Below are 18,561 nucleotides of genomic sequence, written 5' to 3' on the forward strand. Positions count from 1 at the left end.
TAACACTTGTCAATGGAGAGTGGCCAAGCTCTCTGTACTAATGAAATGTACAAGAGTCTGGTAGGACCAGGCTACACCTATATAGGCATGATATGCAAATTAATTCCTTGAAAGCCCTCAGTAGGAGTCTGAAGTGCTGCAGGACCGGCCTGTCAAGAGAGGTTAGTGCCACTGGCTTATAGTCACTGAAGGCATTGGGCCTTCCCTTTTTCTACACGGACAATGTAGGAAGGTTTGTTTTTGTAGTGTAGGCATCCACTTACAGTGAAGTTGTTCAGGATCTGTAGAGAATGGTTTATTCCGAGAATCTATCATGTTGGTATCTTTTGGATTCCTGACTTACTGACCACTGTTCCTAAACAAACCACATGTATGACCCAGGAGGATGAATATGTGATCATTTGAGTGGAGGAAGGGCCACCTTTGCAGATGAGTAGTATATAGACTTAGTTTCTAGGAGACGGGGGTTCTCTCACAACAACTGTACATGCAAGTCAACCTTAGACTCTACCAGACCTTGTGTAAAGCTATGTGCTAAAGTCACATTTCAGTTTATTTTCTTTACTTGTCCACCTTAGCTGCAAATGCAACTACCACAGGTTTCTGTGTCTATGTAATTGCGGGAAATATAATTTATGGCTGAGGAGGCTGCAGGCCATCACCCAAATACCCAATAGTGTTGCATTCTAAAGTATTTCTATTGTAATCCTCTAGATTTCCTATCCAGAAATGTGTGAGGCAAAGTGTTTGAGGAAGTGGCTTCATCAATCACAGGAGATAGTCCATTGTGCACCATTGTGTTCATGTGTGGAGCTACAGTCAGTATGCCTCCTTACTTGTGTGGAGCATCCACAGTTGCTTTGATGCATAGGCTGTGTGGTCTCCAGGACAGAATTGAGGAAGGCATGTGGAAGAGGCATATGTGGGCGGACAGACCTAAATGTGGTCAAGCTGGTCAAACACAGTTATTGGGAATGCTGTGTAGAGGTTGTTGTGTTGCATCTGTTGAAAAACAGCTTTAAGTGATTTGCTCTGTCTCAGTTTCCCTCTGCCATACTGTGTGCACTGCTTGTAGCAATCTTCTCCCCACCTTTAAACTGCTACACTCTATTGTTCACCTCTTTACCTCGATGGGAAACATGCATTTTAACATGATTATTATAACGTGTTGAATGTTAATGTTATCATCATGTTCTTTACATTTAATATAAGAGGTCGACTTGGCTAATATGACATTAACATAAAAGTCTTTTAATTTAGATTATTATTAAAAAAAATACACACAGTTGAGACTCATCCAAATATAATTCTAGTCACAAAATTTTTTTTTCAGTTCAGATAACCAAAACAAATAACCAAATCCAAACAGCAAAAACAAATCCTTAATAAGCAGGAGCAGCAAGTAATTAAAACATTATCTAAACAAATTTTGAACTTGCTGAGAGGGATGGAAAGCCAGATGTTCAATTTGCCCTGAAGCACATTTTGGGATGAAGGATCACAGTTCAACAAAGAAATTGTCCTCGCTTCTGTTCACACATGAAGTAACTTCTGACATAACTTATAGATAGACCTAAAATTATGTGAGTTCAACATAATTTCAAGATAATGGTTAACTTTTTGAGAAAAAGCCTGGAAGCATTTAATGTTATCCTGGTATAACAGAATGACATCATATTTTATGAGATGCTTTTAGAGTCAACATGGATGTGCCACTAAAGGAAATGCAACAGAGGTGAAGGCTGTTGACAGTACTGCCACCTTGCTATCAGCTAGCCTGACCAGCAGTGGCAGCATCACAAACTGGCACGATAGAGACAGAGTGAATGGGAGTTGACAGGAAGAGCCGGCTGGTCGTATTTGTGCTCTAGTTGCCCACCAGTGCCAATCAGAACTGAGTCATGCTGCAGCGACTTTCTATGTGGAGTGTCAGTTTTTGTCAGATTTTGTTTGCCCACTGAGCGGAGGGACTGCAGATGTGATAAAAAGAAAGTCAGCGTTAGTCAAGAGGTTGTGTTTGAAAAGCCACTCTTAACAGTGCAAAGGCTCCTGGTTCCATCAGTATTGTTTTAATTTCATCCTTTGGTACTACAATTTCAGGACCAATCCTAAAGCTGCACCAGTTTATAATAATTGTATACTACCGGTGTGTCAATGTGTAATGCAAAAGGAGTAGCTTATAGTGAAGAACCTACAGAGAATTGTCATTGACTGTATTACCGCCTACCAGGTGCCTGGGTCTGTCCGAGCTTTCTTCCTAAAAGGAAGTTTTTCCTTGCCACTGTCACACTAATGCTGCTCTTGGGGGAATTACTGGATTTGTCGGGTCTTTGTCAATTATAGAGAGTGGTCTAGACCTACTCTATCTGTAAAGTGTCTTGAGATAACTCTTGTTTTGAATTGATACTATAAATAAAATTGAACTGAACTGAATTTCCCCTCAGCTCTTTAGTTTTACGGCCACAACTTTACAGTTTACAGATGCAAAAGGCAGCTGTTTCCTTGAAAAGGCTCAGATAAACCCACTGTACACAGTGTTCAACAAGTAACTTGACAAACTAATGAATAACTTATCACCACATTGAAAAAAATATTTAAATTACTCAACACAGCAAAATTAATTTGTTTGATTATTTGTTGCAATACTTTCTTGACTCACAGCTCCATCAAAGGTGCGTTTAAACAACTCCATCCACAGCCACACGTCTCATCTGGATAACACATGGAGGAATAGAAAATGAGACATTGTGCTTCAAACAACCGGCCTACAGTTTGGAGTTACAATATTTACTTACTATGAACAGCTTAGCTCTGCTGACTGCACGCAGCACTTCCCAAGTCTCTTGCCTTCTATGAAGATGTGTGTTTCACACACCCTCTAACTCTGAACTAAACCCAGATGATTCCATGTCGGCTAGCTAGTAAGCCAAGAAGAAACAACATGTAAATTAGAAAACTTTAGTGGAAGTAGGGCTGGGCAATATATCGATATTACATCAATATCAATAAATGAGACTACATATCGTCTTAGATTTTGATTATTGTATTATGGCATAATGTTTTTTTATGGTTTTAAAGGCTGCATTGCAGTGACGTGATGTCATATTCTGAAACCAAACTTCCATGCTGATTTATTGTTTGCCCTTAGCCACTTAATCATTATATCCAAATAATTGATGATTTATTTATCTAAAATCTCCATGGGAAAATATTTTGTGCACCAATGCACCAATTTGTCAACCCTACCATATAAATGGGAGGCACATTTCTTGTTCACGGGATTTATTCCTCTTCTAGAGGTTAACCTCCTAATCCCACCGCCAGCACCAAGCTAACACATCCTGGACCAGTCTGTCCACTGAACTCACAGAGACAAATAAAATATAATAAATACAAACTGACCCCAAAACTCTCACAGTAATTTTGTTACAGCATTGACACAGCGTTACTTAAATTAGCAGTTGTAGTAACATTTCCTATTGTAATCGCTTACATTATTCATCACAAAAAAATAAGTCACATCACACACCTGTTACACATTATTGTAAGCGTGCCCAACACTGCTGCCGAGCACCAAACAGACAAAATTAGCGACTAGCTAGTGAACATAGTGGAGCATTTAGCAGTTAAAAAGCCAGATATTTCCCCTTATTAACTCTCTGATGTGATAAAATGTCAATGCTGTGTTTACAGCTTGTAGCAGCCAAACAAAGATGATCACGAACCCTCATTTACTCATAACGATTTAAAAACATTACTTATTAGAAATTATAAATCAACATTAGTTTGACCCAAATGAAATGTAGAAAACTTAAATCCCTTTTAAAGTTTTTCACGTTTGTAACTGTTACATGTTGGGTTTAAAAGCAACTGCTGATCATTTTTTATCTTTGAAATAACACTGCTGAGACTCCTTATTAACAGGATAAAAATAATCATATGGTTATTTCCAGCACAACAGAGAGCATGATTCATAATAAAATGGGCAATTTCACCTAAATCCCCCCACAGGGTAACTGGTAAACTAAGGAGGGATTTGATCTAAGGGGTATGAAAGCTGTGATAGTGTGTTATCAACTCAGTAATTTGCTCTTGTATAAACATGAATTACTGTTATCTAAGTGCCCCCTGACAGCCGATTGGCTTCTCATTAGGCCTGTGCGAAATGAGATTAGCAGCGAGCCTCTAAATTATGATCCAATCCCAGAACGCATAATCTCTCACATATAGACCCTCCCTGTGTCTCTTTCCTCGGTCTATTTCTGTCTCTTCTCTTTTTACCTCGTTGCCTCCTCTGCTCACTTCTTCCCCTGTGATTGCTCCTTCCTTGTTCTTCACGTCTCTCCTCACTTGACCTCTTGCTCTTTCTCTTTCTTGCTTTCTTTCCCTCGTCTGCAGAGTGTAACTGCAGTGGAAGGTCAGACGAGTGCGTGTTTGACATGGAGCAGTACCGAAGCACTGGCAGTGGGGGGCGCTGCGTGAGCTGCAGAGACAACACTGATGGGCCCCATTGTGAGCGCTGCAGAGAGAACCACTACAGAAAATCTGCTGAAGAACCCTGCCTACCCTGCAACTGCAATATTGATGGTAAACTCCACATACAAAACCCTTAATTGTTTTGATAATAATTCAAAATTCCCAATTATAATCCATGCAAATATCATTACTAACTATTTTTGTTTTCTCTGGCATGAGAAAATGAAATTATGGTTAAATTGGAATGCTGTATTGGCACAATAAGGCACCAGATTAAGCTACAAAGAGGACTCATAGGATTTAATCTCGCAAATGTTTTGGCCAAATGTTTTTTAAATCATTAACAACATCCACTGCTCAGCTGCCAAACATCACCTAAGAGTAGATTTTTTTTTCTGGTTCATAATTTATACAATCTTGTTCTTCTCATGTCTTGCACATCTCATCAGACTTATCCTCGCCTCAGCTTCCCAAATGACAATTAAATAAATTCATGACGTTACTCAGCCCTGCTGTTGTAGATGGATCCAGTTGACTCACTGAACGTTATCAATGAAGAGACTCAGTGCTCATTAAACACAGTCTAATTTTAGGCGGGGTACATTAAATGTTTGGGCTCCTAATTACACCATCATCAGGGTAAAGAGAGAGAACCAGACAAATACATTAGCGATCTTTTCCTGTACATTTTGTAGATAGTGTTAGGTAATTGCACAGAGTTGTTGGAGTCCATTATATTGATCGAAGGTCATAGCAGACTCCAATCAGTCTTCCTTTTCTGTCATGTGTACAATAACCCAGCTGGTCTTTTTTTCTCCATTAAATAAAGTTACAGTATGTCAGCTACAGTGTGGTTGCAAGGTTATATCCTCCTCTTTCAAGCACATCTCTTTGGTTTTTAACAGAATTGAAAGACAGGTAATAAGTTGTCCCCGTCATGAAAAGTTATTAATGACGAGGGAATATCCCCACTGTGGGATGAATTAAGTATTATCTAATCTAATTCATTGATCAATTTCAAGTAATTCACCAATATCCTTTATGGATTTAGAAGTTTTTTCCCCCCATTTTCTTGAAAATACTCTCTGCACCCTTTTTATTCTCTTCATTTTTTTCCTTCTGCTGATCCATTTGCTGTCCTTCCCAGGTTCAGTGAGTCTGCAGTGCGATGTAGAGGGAAGGTGTGCATGCCGAGTTGGCGTGACAGGGGAGAAGTGTGACACATGTCGGGCTGGCTTTCACTCGCTTGGCCCTGGAGGCTGCAGGTGAGCAACACGCATGTACACAAGAGAGACACAAAAACAAAGCAATTAGTAAAATGATAACTAAAAAAAATGGTAAGAAACATGTTTGTAAAAGAGAGTAGGAGTAAAAAGAGATAAACAGGCACCACAAACACAGACTTTTTCATGAATCTTCCCTCTTTTGCAGTTATACCATCATACTTTCCCAAGCCTGAATTTATCAAACTAGAAAGCAGTCGTACTACAAAGCAGTAGTAAACAAGAGGATTCTTACTTCTCTATGTGACACCAGTGTGAATTAGTGACCTTCTTATCAGTGAGTACCAGGATGTGCCGTATAATACAAAACTGCTAACAAGCATTGTAAAAAGCAAGTTAACCCAGAGCGCTGTGATTTTCCACTTGGAAGCATGTTCAATTTCAAATTTCAAACATTTAATTCTTATCAAGATGTCAACAAATATTTCAATCATTCCAACGTGTCACTGTCTTCTTCCTCTTTTGGTCTTTATACACATATCTTGAATTGTAATATAAATATTATTGCTTTACCAAAAGACATGTCCGTTTCATCCGTCTTATCTATAAAGACAGTAGGACGGTGTTGATGTTTATCACAATCTCATCCATCCTTGCCTAAAGTGTTTGTCTGCATATCATTTCATTCTTGGATCACACAAAACAGTCTGATCTAAAGAAAAGTTAGGAACTACCTGGTGAACATTCTTCAACACTTTGCAGCTAAAGAGCCAGATGTTTCCCTCATAAATTGTAATGGCAATGAAAAGTGAATATTGGACTTGCAGTCATCAGGTTATCTGACACAACTCCAAATCAATGCTAATGTTGCATGTAGGGTTGCGTGGATACCAATTGGGTATCAAATGTCGGGTTGACTAGTGGGAAATGGCTACCAAAACCATAGAACCCATTTCAATTCCATTTTAATCCTAATTTTAGCTGTTGCACGTCCCGGTGAAAAACAGCCACACAGTGTTTAAGACAGCTACTAACGGTAGGCTACCATTACCTAGTGCCAAGTGTTAACCAGCGTCACATGCAGGAATGCTTCTGTTGCCTCTAATGTCTGTTTCGGAGCACCAGAGAACACCGCAAGCATTTAAATGGCATCAAAATCATTTGGTCGGTTTGATACCAGTCGTACTGTATAGGATCTAAAGCCATATTGGCACCTGGTTTTGGTTCCCAATGCTAGTTGCGTGTCTGGTTGATGTGTAATTAAGCAACTGTTTTCTGACATGCTTGCCAAATCAGCTGTTTACAGCTTCCCCTAAGTAGCCTAAAATTGTAAATCAGGTAACTCATATGCTCCTGTATTATTATAATTATTTAATGTGAACGTTGATATATTTAACATTTTTTTGTGTAACTTTGTCTCTAAGTGATATCCCTTTTACATAACAGAGGTCTAGCAGGTATCCTAGCCTAAAGGTGCAGTAGCTAAGCCTTATAAAACGAACTACATTAAGCAGGCCATGTAAAAAAAGAATCTGGTCCGTTTGGCACCACATACAGCCTGTAGTGCAATTTGCCAAAATCCACCGCTCCCTGTTCAGATGCACCAATCAGGGCCACAGGAAGGGGTTGTCTAACTGCGTGTCAATCACTGCTCATGCACACACATTTCATCCTTCCGTACACATGACCTGCAGATAGGTTTCCTCTTCTTCACACACGCTCTATCGTTTTGGGCTTTAGCGGAAAGGGGGGAGGGACTGAGAAGCTGTCAATGTTCAAATGTTTTGGCTAAGTCCTGGATCTTCACAATCCTACCTACGGCACCTTTAAGGGAAGTTAAAAATTTGTTGAACCCTAGGTCCTAACATTGATACTGTATGTGAGTTAAGACAGATAGTAGCAGAACTACATGTGACTAAACCATAGACTGTTAGAAACACTTAAACTGTTTTTTCATTACATATTGTATTGTGACACATGCATTTTCCATGTTGTGCTACATAAAGTTGGGTTTTCTACTTCTGTTCATCTTGTGACCAACAGTTAGACCAACATTTTAAATAAAGAGCCTAAAGTGAAATCGACCTTGTGGCCTGACTGATGTAACTTTTCTTGATCGGATACAAAATCAAGAATGTTCCTTTCAACACAGCAATGTTTTCCCTTCCCGAATCAATTTTTAAAAACATGCCAACTGAACACCTAATGGCAAATATCCAGTGTCATGGTGGCCCAAGCTCAGTAATTACAAAATTCCTTGCACTTGGACAGTATTTTGGTTGGTCAGCCAGCCGTCCTGACCAGGAGAAAAAGAAGACCTGGTGTTTGAAGAACTAAGCCAGAGACCATGCGGTCTTCTCCATCTGTTACCATGGTGACCAGATCCTGCCTTGCTGCCTTCAGAAACTTCAGAGAACAGCTTTAGTTGCAGCCAACCCTAAGGACAAAATTAGCCTAAGAAATGTCCCTGCTTTTCTCCAAAGACTAATGCCTAATGCTTTAGTTAGGAAAGGTTAGTGTTTAGTTTTGCATTACATTTATCCCATATTAATATCGTTGCATTGACCCAAACGTCCATAATCTCTTTTTACTGTCACCAGCTATGTGTAAGTCACAGTAGCTAATTCCAGTCTTTTGCTTTACGACATTATATTGTGCTTGTAGTCAAAATGCTTTTATTTAGTTAAAGAGAGATTGTTTGGTGTTTTCTTGGAGAGACAAACTAATCACTGATTTAAAAAAAAAAGTCTTATTGTTGTAAGATTGATAGCTAATTACAATAGTTCTTTATTGATTGAGTGGTGCCCTGAATAAGAACAAAACTAACAAGTGTATTGAAGTTATTGTTTTTGTATATTTGCATATTGTACTTAGCTCTGATTTTGATTGTTTTAGTACGCTACAAGAATGAGCCTAGCGGGTTTAATTGATTTTATGATAGCAGAAGAAGCAGAGTTGCTTTAATCCCGAAGATGTGAGACGGATTTACCTTTGTGGCTATGCAGACACAGTCGGGGTGTTTTATTTTTTATTATTTTTTTCATCCTTTGTTGCAGCTTTAAGATGCACTGACCCGCTGCATACATTTTGATGATGAAAAGCACATTTAAACTTTCTCTGACCTGGGGGCGCTCCTATTCTGTGCATATAAGCCTGCATGTAAATGTATATGATGGTGCATATGTGTGTTTGCATGCTTATGAGAAGTATGTTGTATTTATATTCATAAGAAGTCCATCTTAGCTCTCACGGATCCCCCTCTACTTGCTGAGGGAATGCTAAGTTGTAATGGCAATGAACTGCATTTCAATGACTGTTTGGTGTTAACATTATTTCTCAACATCTAAATGTGGATGCCGTGACAACAGACAGTTGACCAACTTTAGAAATCAAATTTTAGACGTTGACAGACATCTTTAAAGTGCCCATATTATGCTCATTTTCAGGTTCAAAATTGTATTTTGAGGTTGTACCAGAATAGGTTTACATGGTTTAATTTTCAAAAAACACCATATTTTTGTTGCACTACAGATTGCTGCAGATCCTCTTTTCACCCTGTGTGTTTAGGTCTCTGTTTAGCAACACAGTGAGACATCTCACTTCTTTACTATCTTTGTTGGGAGGCGCACATGCACAGTAGCTAGATAAGGATCACATCATCTAGCTTTGTTTCTACAACTTCAGTAAGATTAGCCTTCAAACTTCTTCTAAACGAGGGCGCGCTTCCAACTTTGCTTGGAATACCTGCAGAACAGGGACATGTAAGTAGTTCTTTTGTAGAACTAGTGTGTGTTGTAGCAGTGTTTTGCCATTCAAAACGAGCTAGCATGCTACGGTTAGCCACCTTGTTTCAGCATTGCAAATCTTGAACAGCTCACCCGGAGACTGAAGGGAGGACACATTCAGAAACCCATATCTCACTCAAAACAGCATGGCTAGGTTTTTTCTAAGCGTGTGGAAGCACCAGAGACACTAAATAACACCTCTAATCCCAGAAAAAGTAACTTTTTCATGACATGGGCACTTGAATATATGTTCATGTGACATTAAAGCTGCTACAATTAAATTAAATTTTGTTTGATAAAAGTAACTGTGTAACAACTCTGCAGTTACTCTTAGCTCTACTGTTTAGGTTCAGTCTCCTGTCTTGCAACTATGTTCAGCAAAAAGCTCTAAGAAAACAATGTTATGCTTCCTATTCAGCACCAAACAGCAGACAGAAAAAAGTTAGCGACCAGCTGGTATATTAATCGGAAATTCAGCAGCTAAAGAAGACATTGTCTTAACCCTTGTATGGTATTCGGATAAAATTTACCCATTTCAAATGTTTACAAGAATAAAAAACAGTACATTTTTTTTCTGGCTAAAATGGGAGTAAATGTTGGACTTGGACACAACTGATCAAATGAATGCTAATGTTGCTCCAAATGGATATGTAAGGGAACTGTTTGCTCACATGTTTGCCGTATAATTAAGAAGTTATGTGAACTCAATTTTGTGTTTTTAGCTTGTTTCCACTGCACAAAAATAGCCAAAACAGATAAAGGAGGCTTTATGGTAAACAACCTTAGTTGACCCTTAGTTTGGATCTCACAGACAAAATTGTATTAATACACATAAATGCCAAAATGCACAAACACACACACACACACACACATACACACACAGCTTTCTCTCATTAATGCAGCAAAATCAGTCTGAGTTGAGGTGTGAATTACTCAGACCACTGGAGCAGAAACAAGTAGAGATGGCTCGCCTTGAGATAATTTAATTATTTGTAATAGCGCCTCATTAAAAAAATTGATTCTGTTGCAGTTTCAGAAAAAAGTAATCAATCAATGAAGGTGATCAACACATTTTGACATTATCCAAGTGACTGCTGACACACACACACACACACACACCTCACTAGCTTTTATCGAGGTTGTTTACACAGCCTTTTAATTTTTTTGATAGATTGTGTACTATATTAAGCATCTTAGTTTTGATTATTTGTTACAAGGATACTTGTGCTTTTTGAATGAGAGTAGTGATGACAAAACCACATTCACAGGGGGGACTAGTTATTACAGAGACTCAGGTTCAAGGCCCAAGACAAATATCCATGTTGCTAGTGGTATCCTTGAGCAAGACACCCCACTGTTTCCAGTGTAGCTGACCATCTGTGTTGTGGAAGGGGGCAAGCAAACAGAGAATATCTTTATGTAGATCATTGAAGTTATCACATTAAATTGTCATTGTCTTTTTAAATTTGGGCTCCTTCTTCCTTAACAATGTGCACATGTCCGTTAAGCGCAATGGATTCAAATGTTTCATCTTCACGTACCTTGTTGTCTGTAGGTCGTGTGAGTGTGACCCCAGCGGGACTGTGGACGAATGCTCTCCTCTGGATGGACGCTGTCACTGTAAGCCAAACGTGGAGGGACAGAGCTGTGACAGGTGTGTTATAAGCATGTTGCTTATGATATACATGTGTGCACGTGACCTGTGGTTACCAAGGCAACTGTTCTGTTCAAAAGATCTCACAATAGAACAATTGAAGCCCTTACCGTCCATGCATCCCTTTGTACGGAATATAATACTTTTGATTATATCTGATCTTCAAAGTCTTGTTTTAAGTGTACAATATTTACATTATTACTCCTAGATTTAAAAGTAATGAAATATATATATATATATATATATATATATATATATATATATATATATATATATTTCTGGGACTGTTCATTTTTTATTTAAGAGGCTACCGGAGGAGTATTGGGATCCCTTCCCTTTGCCTGCAATACATTGTTCTGACCCTCCAAAATGATTGGGAAAAGAGGCATGACCTTCCCCATGACAATTTATTGATGCCTCATGTTCTGGTTTGTGCTTGGCAAAGATGTACAGATAACCACTGTTATTTTTACAGCCATGACATACATGACTTAACTTCTGCTTTCTCATCTTACACATCACACTCCACTGTTATGGTGGCCATTTCAGTAGATTTACTCACTAACATTGTTGTGGAAACACAATAAGCATGGAAACTAAGCGCGCACTTACTGCATTACTTCCATTACTAAGTTACTCTGTATGCTAGTCAAAAGATTTTTTGCATTTCAAAACCTTAGGAAATGTACACCGGCTGACACAAGCCTCTTAACATAATAGGAAAGTAGGCTATCTTTCAACTCAGGACAGCGCCACTTCTCACAAATACAGATAGGATTGGAATTGAGACGTTTAATTGACAAGTAACCACGATCAGCGCGCTGCTCACATGCTGAACTTAGCACCAACTGCAATGTTTAATTTTAAATGAATGTAGCCTAATGGCAGTCTGGCACACGTGGATGTTCTGTGTTTTTTGTGGGTGTTCGAGCTCTAGACAACGTGAAACCTTTTTGCTAGTCATTTCTTTTCAAGCTCCACGTCAGTGACGATACTTTGGCAACAGGTGGCACAGTTAGCTATAGGGTTGCATTCTCAAAGAAAGCAGCTCCAAACTTGTGTTGCTGTCATGTTGCGCTTTTTCTTGGGTCAGACCCAGCCATGGCCGCAGAGACTGAGAGCTACATGGAAAAGTATGCACCAAACAAGCCACTTTCAAATTTTGCTGTTTTCATGAATACAGAAGTTGGGTGACCTTACCCTCAACAAAGAATAAAAATACATGACCATGCCCTATTTTCCTCCGGTGAGCCCTTCCTTAAATACTGATCAATCCCTAAGTTCTTATATCCAGCAGACAGGTCAGCACACACTGCAAGTGCAGCAGTATACTAAATTTTAATAATGTGTCTAAAAATTGGCCAAAGTTTTGGTGGCTGTCTGGCATTTTGACTACTTTGACAGTGAACCTGACTGTTACAGCATGTCACTGACTAAATCTCTGCTTCCCCCCATCTGTTTCCATCTTGTTCCACTGGGATACAGGATCCAACCGATAAAGTCACTGTGAGATTAGCAATACACACAGCTGTAGGTCTCAAACTATTGAATAATTCTGTGCTCCCTGTTTGTTGACTTTTCTGCTGGTTTCACGGCTCGTTGAGCAGGCCCCTCTCCTGTGTAATGTGACTAGTGTAGTGGCTGATTTTAAGCAGTGTTCCTGTCCCACCCATATGCCAGCTAGTGTCTGTAGGTCAAAGCTCAGCGTCTTCCCAGCTGAGCTCCATTTGGTCCCTTCTATAACACTGTATTCTGCAGCGACCAGCACCCCCACTGCTGCACTGAGAACAACTTAAAGAGATTCGAAAAAATAACACTACAGCAACAATGTGTTAAATACAGTAGCTGCAATGAGGCAACATGTGAATGTTAATAGCTTTTTATGCATGTGTGTGTGTGTGTGTGTGTGTGTGTGTGTGTGTGTGTGTGTGTGTGTGTGTGTGTGTGTGTGTGTGTGTGTGTGTGTGTGTGTGTGTGTGTGTGTGTGTGTGTGTACACACACAGATGCAAGCCAGGCTTTTTCAACCTACAACAAGTGAACCCAGCAGGCTGCCAAGCATGTTTTTGCTTTGGCCACTCGCTGGCCTGCTCTTCGTCCAATCACTATGAGGCTATTAACATCTCTTCTGACTTCATTGAAGGTATTGTCTAAGACACACTAGCCATTAATCAAGTTCCTTTGTTTCTGTGGGATTGTTATTACCCACTGAAAATTGACAAGACCAGCAATGTTTACTTTGTTCTCTCTGAATTCTCACTTTTGTCTTTATTTTCCCTAACTACTCTGATTTTATTGTGCTATTATTTATCGGTGAGTGTGTACTGTACTGTCTTGTGTGTGTTGCTAGGTTTCTCTATTTATTTATTTTTATTTATTTCTAATATCAAATGTTTTGGATGGCTTTTATTTTATTTTATTTTTGGAGAGCCTTTTTTAAGTGTGGCCAGGGAAACGGATAAAAATGTACTCAAGCGCAACACGCTGACAAAACACAAACTAATTAAAAAATCATCTTCACCAATTTGACAACACTTGAAGAGAATCTAAAACCCTGAAAGGAAATACAACATTGGCAAACTGCCAATCACATATTGTATGCAGCAGAACAAAACAAGCTGCAAAAGCAGACAACAACAATAGAAACAACCAATAAAGAAAATACAACAAAAAACAGAAATGCACTGAAGGCGACTACCTGCCACCAGTGATGGAAAATGAGCTGTGATTTAAGTTTAAGTTTTAACATTCAGATTGCATGATTTAGATATTGTTGCAGATAATGTGCTAAAACTTATGTATTAAAAAAGTATTCTTTTGAAATATTGTTTTCTCTGTTTGGTTGTGTTTATTGTATTTGCAATGCATTTCTGTATTAGCATTAGTAGATGCAGTGATTTAAGTCCTCAGGGCTACTGTGTACAATTTTTTCTCTGTTGATCCTAGATAAAATAAAACTAATAGACAAATAATCTAAACACATCTTGTGTATCAACTCAAACGTTTAAACTCTTTCTGAACACTAGTATGCATCGTATATATCCAGAATGTGTATGATTCAGATAATAGCCATTATTCATGTTTTGAAAAGTTTCTTTTATCTCCAGATGAGGATGGCTGGTTGGGAGAGTTCTCGGCAGGCCAGGAGTACCCTCTGCTGTGGAAGGAAGGTGAAGTCTACCTGCTGCCTCTTACGAAGGAAGACACTGGCTTCTACAAAGCCCCTGGTGAGTGAGAACGGAAAATAAAAGAGATTTGAGTTCATCCTTGAGGACAGATTATTACCTCAGGTTGGGTCAAATGGGTGGGTTACAGTCCCCAGGAAGCTGTTCTACTATTGTTGACATTTCTGTTATTAGATCATCAAACCTCCAGTTGTTTCTCTTCTAGCAAATATGTAAATGGTATTAGTGTTAATAGTGCATCTTTAATACCCATAGCTTGTTCCTGTTGTTCCTTAGTGAGATTAATCAGGGTCTTTGGCAGCGGGTCATGCGGCAGTTATTCTGACACCGTTTCCTCCAATCCGTTATCAGAGCCATTAGAAGATAAGGGATTAAGCTGGCCCAGCTAGAGGATTTAGGGCCCATTTCTATCAGCCTCCCCAGCAGCAGAGGCCTGATGGAATTGGATGTCTTGGCCATGCTGGAGAAGCAACAAAGTGAAAATTGGCTTGGGTTCTTCTTGTCTCCACTAAGTCGGTTCTAGGCATCAACTCACAGACCCTCCAGCCACCATACATCCCGCAGCCAGAGGCAAAACAGGAACAATCCCATTAACTCCGCATCCTGGAGGTTTAATGCCCAAAACGCGCGATCACAGAGAACGACTCCATTTGGAGGCATCTTTTTTTAGAAAGATGAATTGCTTATAGCAGGATGTGACAAAGCCTGGTGGTCAGGCATAATTTGTAAAATTTCATAATGAATGCATTCATAAGGTGTGTGTGTGTGTGTGTGTGTGTGTGTGTGTGTGTGTGTGTGGGGTGTGTGTGTGTGTGTGTGTGTGTGTGTGTGTGTGTGTGTGTGTGTCTGTGTGAGTGAGCACGCGCGCGCGTGCATGCGTGAGTATGTGTACATGTGACGTGCATAAGTCCACAGTGAATATGTGCATGCTTTGCTATACATACTGTATGTGTTATTAGAAATGAACATAGTTAACAGTGTCTTTTAAAGTTGCTTTCTTCTTCACACGGTCTATAGTGACGTCTCTGCAGGCCACAACTCACAGATTAGGGGCCCAACTGGCCAAGAGCAGCTTTGTGGCAGCCTGCTTATCTACTTTGTGCAGTTCTTGTTTATGTTGTTTCTCTACATAATAAATGCACAAATCTATTGCCTTGCCATCCCTATTAATGATCTCATTTTCTCTCGCCTTTTTTCATCGTGGTGCATGTGTACAGTTACTTTAAAGATTAGACCAGAGTGGCAGCGGCTTTGGAAGCAGCTCTAAAATAATTCTCTCTCTTTTTCAATGTCTCTGCTCTTTTTTACTTTTAATATGTATTTGTGCTGAAATCCCTCCACTGTGTCCTTCACCAAAGTACAAGATAATTCTGAGTGACAACTCTCCGTCGAACATACAAAATGCAATTTCTGTGATTCTTAAGAATGTATTTGTCACCGTAGTTTGGGTATCGGGCTTCAGCTGTCACACGAGGGACAGGATTCAATCTTAGGCTTTTTTTTGTAAAAAGAACGATTGTTTGGGATCTGCGTAGCTTACCCAGCTCTAGAAATATCAGCCGACGCTACAGAGGACAAGACATCACAAATATTCTCTCAATAGTGCCTGCAAGGAGTTGTTGGACCAGAGAAGGAGAGAGAAAAATAATTTCACTTGACTTTCCTGAATTTCCCATGACAATCAGGCCAACATGGCACTTTTAGTCAGAACTCCTTTTTTTCCACTGCATGGAAAAGTTTAATTTCTGTGAACAACTTAAATTGACCTTTCACTACTATTACGTCAAGTGCCCAAATCATAAATGTATGTTGGTAGACACGTGTGAATGTGTATGCATGTGGGCACTTGGGGACACAGGCTTTTCTCTGAAGCATGGGCAATGCCACTTGTCCTCCTCCTGATTCTGGACATCTGCTTGACAGTTGACACAGGCGGAGTTCATATCCGCATGGTAACTCAACAGACTGAACACTTGAGCACAGCTGCCAGTAACTATCATAGACAAACATGAAGTACCTCCCTAAACAGTTGCTTTGACCTGCCTCCAACAACTGTGGTCACCACTTGATTCTGCTGGACAGGAACCATGGCTCTCTTGGCCGAGCAGCGTTTCATGCCGAACGGGACATCATCTAACATAAGCCCTTACAGCCATCTGTTGAGAAGCTTGCATTGTTGATCCTTTTCATATCTGCAGCAAAGGCCAACCTGCTAAGCCTGAAGCAGCCGGGAGACAAGTAAAGGAAGAAGAAGAAAGAAGGGGAAAAACCCCCACTGAATTTAATAAAACAACCCCCTAGTAGAAGGCAAAAGTGTTCTGTTGTGGAATGGAAGAGAGAGTAAGAAGAGCAAAGATTTATGAGAGCAGCTCCAGGCTACCTGTCGCTCTGATTCAAGAAACAGTTGCAGCTAAGAGCCTCACACAGTATGAGCGCTACCTGCACCCAGGTCTGCATATAAACCAGTCTGCTAGCCTTTTCTTCTGAAAAAGAAACTAGACTAAAAACTAGAACAAGAGAACACAAACAGATAATAAAGGGGTATGGAGAAAGACAAGCAAAGGGAAAGTCAACCAACTGAGAAGGTGAAGGAGTGCTTGAGTGAGGCTGGAGTGGAAGAGTAAAGAGTTGAGTACGCTTGAAACAAACCCAAGTTGATGCCCATTCCAAATGGCCACACTCAAAGGCCTGGTGAAAAGCCTGCCATCAGAGCCTCCTCTTGGCTGCATCCCACTACTTCCCCAATCTGGGTCCAAGAGCTCTGTGTCTCTTGCGTATTCTGTTCTATTTTATGGTTCTGTCTTGACACAATGAATCTTTCGGGAAGTCTGCTCATTCTCATTTATGATATATCAATTTGTTGCACACACAAAATAAAACAGAAGCAATAAAAAGAAAGCTTGAGAGAAAGTCAAACCGTGCCCACTTTCTTCCAAACACTTCATCACTACGTGGGTGGATAGTGTCTGTTTTAGACAGTTACAAAAATTGCCAAACACAGTCCCGTCAATTGTCAATGTTGAGATGTGGGATGAGGGGATTTCAGACACTGTCAGACAATCTGTTGAGCACTTTGTTTGAGCACACTGAGGCCTTAGGGCTGTTCAGACCGACAGCAGCAACTTATAGCATTCCTTTTCATTTCCAGCATTGGCACAATGGTGCAGATGACAAAATCAGTTTGAATTTGTTGATTTGTTTCCTAAAATAGTACATTTTGTTTATATTATATTAGATTTATATTTAAGATAAATCATCACATTTGGTTGCATACAAATATTCAATTTGAATGCATATCAGTCTGCATATGGATTAAAAGTCCCCTTGAATATGAATAAAAGGGGTTTCCTTTCATGTAATTTGATTTCAGGTCACGTATATTGCGCCTGCAGGCAGTGCCGTCAGACTGTGTCCTGACAGAAGTTAAAAAGTTTGCCCACCCAACCTTTGCCCTCAGACTGTCTGCATGGTGGTCGATGCTAGAGCTGCGTTGGGAATTGTGTTTGTGCAAGGCAGCTGTGATTTAATTGAAATAGAGTTGATTTAATTTGGTTGGAGCAAAGTCTAAACCTCTTGATTGATCGTGAGCTGCTCCGGCATTCCCCAAAAGTTATAGGGGAATCTATCACTTGTTGTGATGGCAGCTTTATGTGTTTCTGGCCGAGTGTCAACAGCAGCACAGTCAGTGAACTTCAGATCATTCTGACAGACTCATAGAGACAAAATGGAAATAGTGGCACAACTTGCAGCTTTGGTTTTTCCATTCTGTTTTTTTTTTAAATTGTTTATTGAAATGCATGCATCATTTATTTGGACTGACCCAGAGCTGGAACGCTTATTTTTTATTAGTATTACCAACATTTATTATGTTGATCATTTTTTTTTCTAATATATATCTACTTTATGTATATCATAGTATTGTATATCAGTTCCTAGAGCTCAAGTTGACATCTTAAAATAGCTTGTTTTGCCTGATCAACAGTCCAAACCCAAAGATATTCAGTCTACAATGATTAGCAGAGAAGGAAAAAAGAATACTTTGACATTTTGGGTAATACACAAATTTGCTCTGTTGGCGAGAATTAAAGCTATAGTGCGTAGTTTCTGCTGCCCCAATGAGGAATTCTAAGTAATGACAACAAAACTGTCAGCACATCCACATGATACAGCCTTCCGTGATCGCGCACCCCCCACCCCCTTCCTCTACACAGTTGCTAGTAGCCAAGGAGGACACAGAGGA

General features: G+C 39.7%; 1 protein-coding gene and 1 long non-coding RNA gene across 2 annotated transcripts in view; one reads left to right on the forward strand and one right to left on the reverse strand.

The window, feature by feature from the left end:
* Positions 1–7,317, reverse strand: part of LOC116704342 (uncharacterized) — a 15,282-nt gene extending 7,965 nt beyond the window's left edge. The window contains exons 1-2 of the long non-coding RNA XR_004335658.1: positions 7,251–7,317; positions 2,291–2,300 (exon numbers count right to left, since the gene is read on the reverse strand). This is a non-coding gene — a long non-coding RNA (uncharacterized LOC116704342). The remainder of the gene's footprint in view (positions 1–2,290; positions 2,301–7,250) is intronic.
* Positions 1–18,561, forward strand: part of lamc3 (laminin, gamma 3) — a 98,990-nt gene that overhangs the window by 35,765 nt on the left and 44,664 nt on the right. The window contains exons 5-9 of the mRNA XM_032539737.1: positions 4,399–4,587; positions 5,624–5,741; positions 11,040–11,138; positions 13,143–13,279; positions 14,244–14,363. Coding sequence (XP_032395628.1) covers positions 4,399–4,587; positions 5,624–5,741; positions 11,040–11,138; positions 13,143–13,279; positions 14,244–14,363 — 663 coding nt within the window. The remainder of the gene's footprint in view (positions 1–4,398; positions 4,588–5,623; positions 5,742–11,039; positions 11,139–13,142; positions 13,280–14,243; positions 14,364–18,561) is intronic.

The sequence above is a fragment of the Etheostoma spectabile genome, chromosome 16, assembly GCF_008692095.1.
Source record: "Etheostoma spectabile isolate EspeVRDwgs_2016 chromosome 16, UIUC_Espe_1.0, whole genome shotgun sequence".
NCBI classification, from domain to species: domain Eukaryota; kingdom Metazoa; phylum Chordata; class Actinopteri; order Perciformes; family Percidae; genus Etheostoma; species Etheostoma spectabile.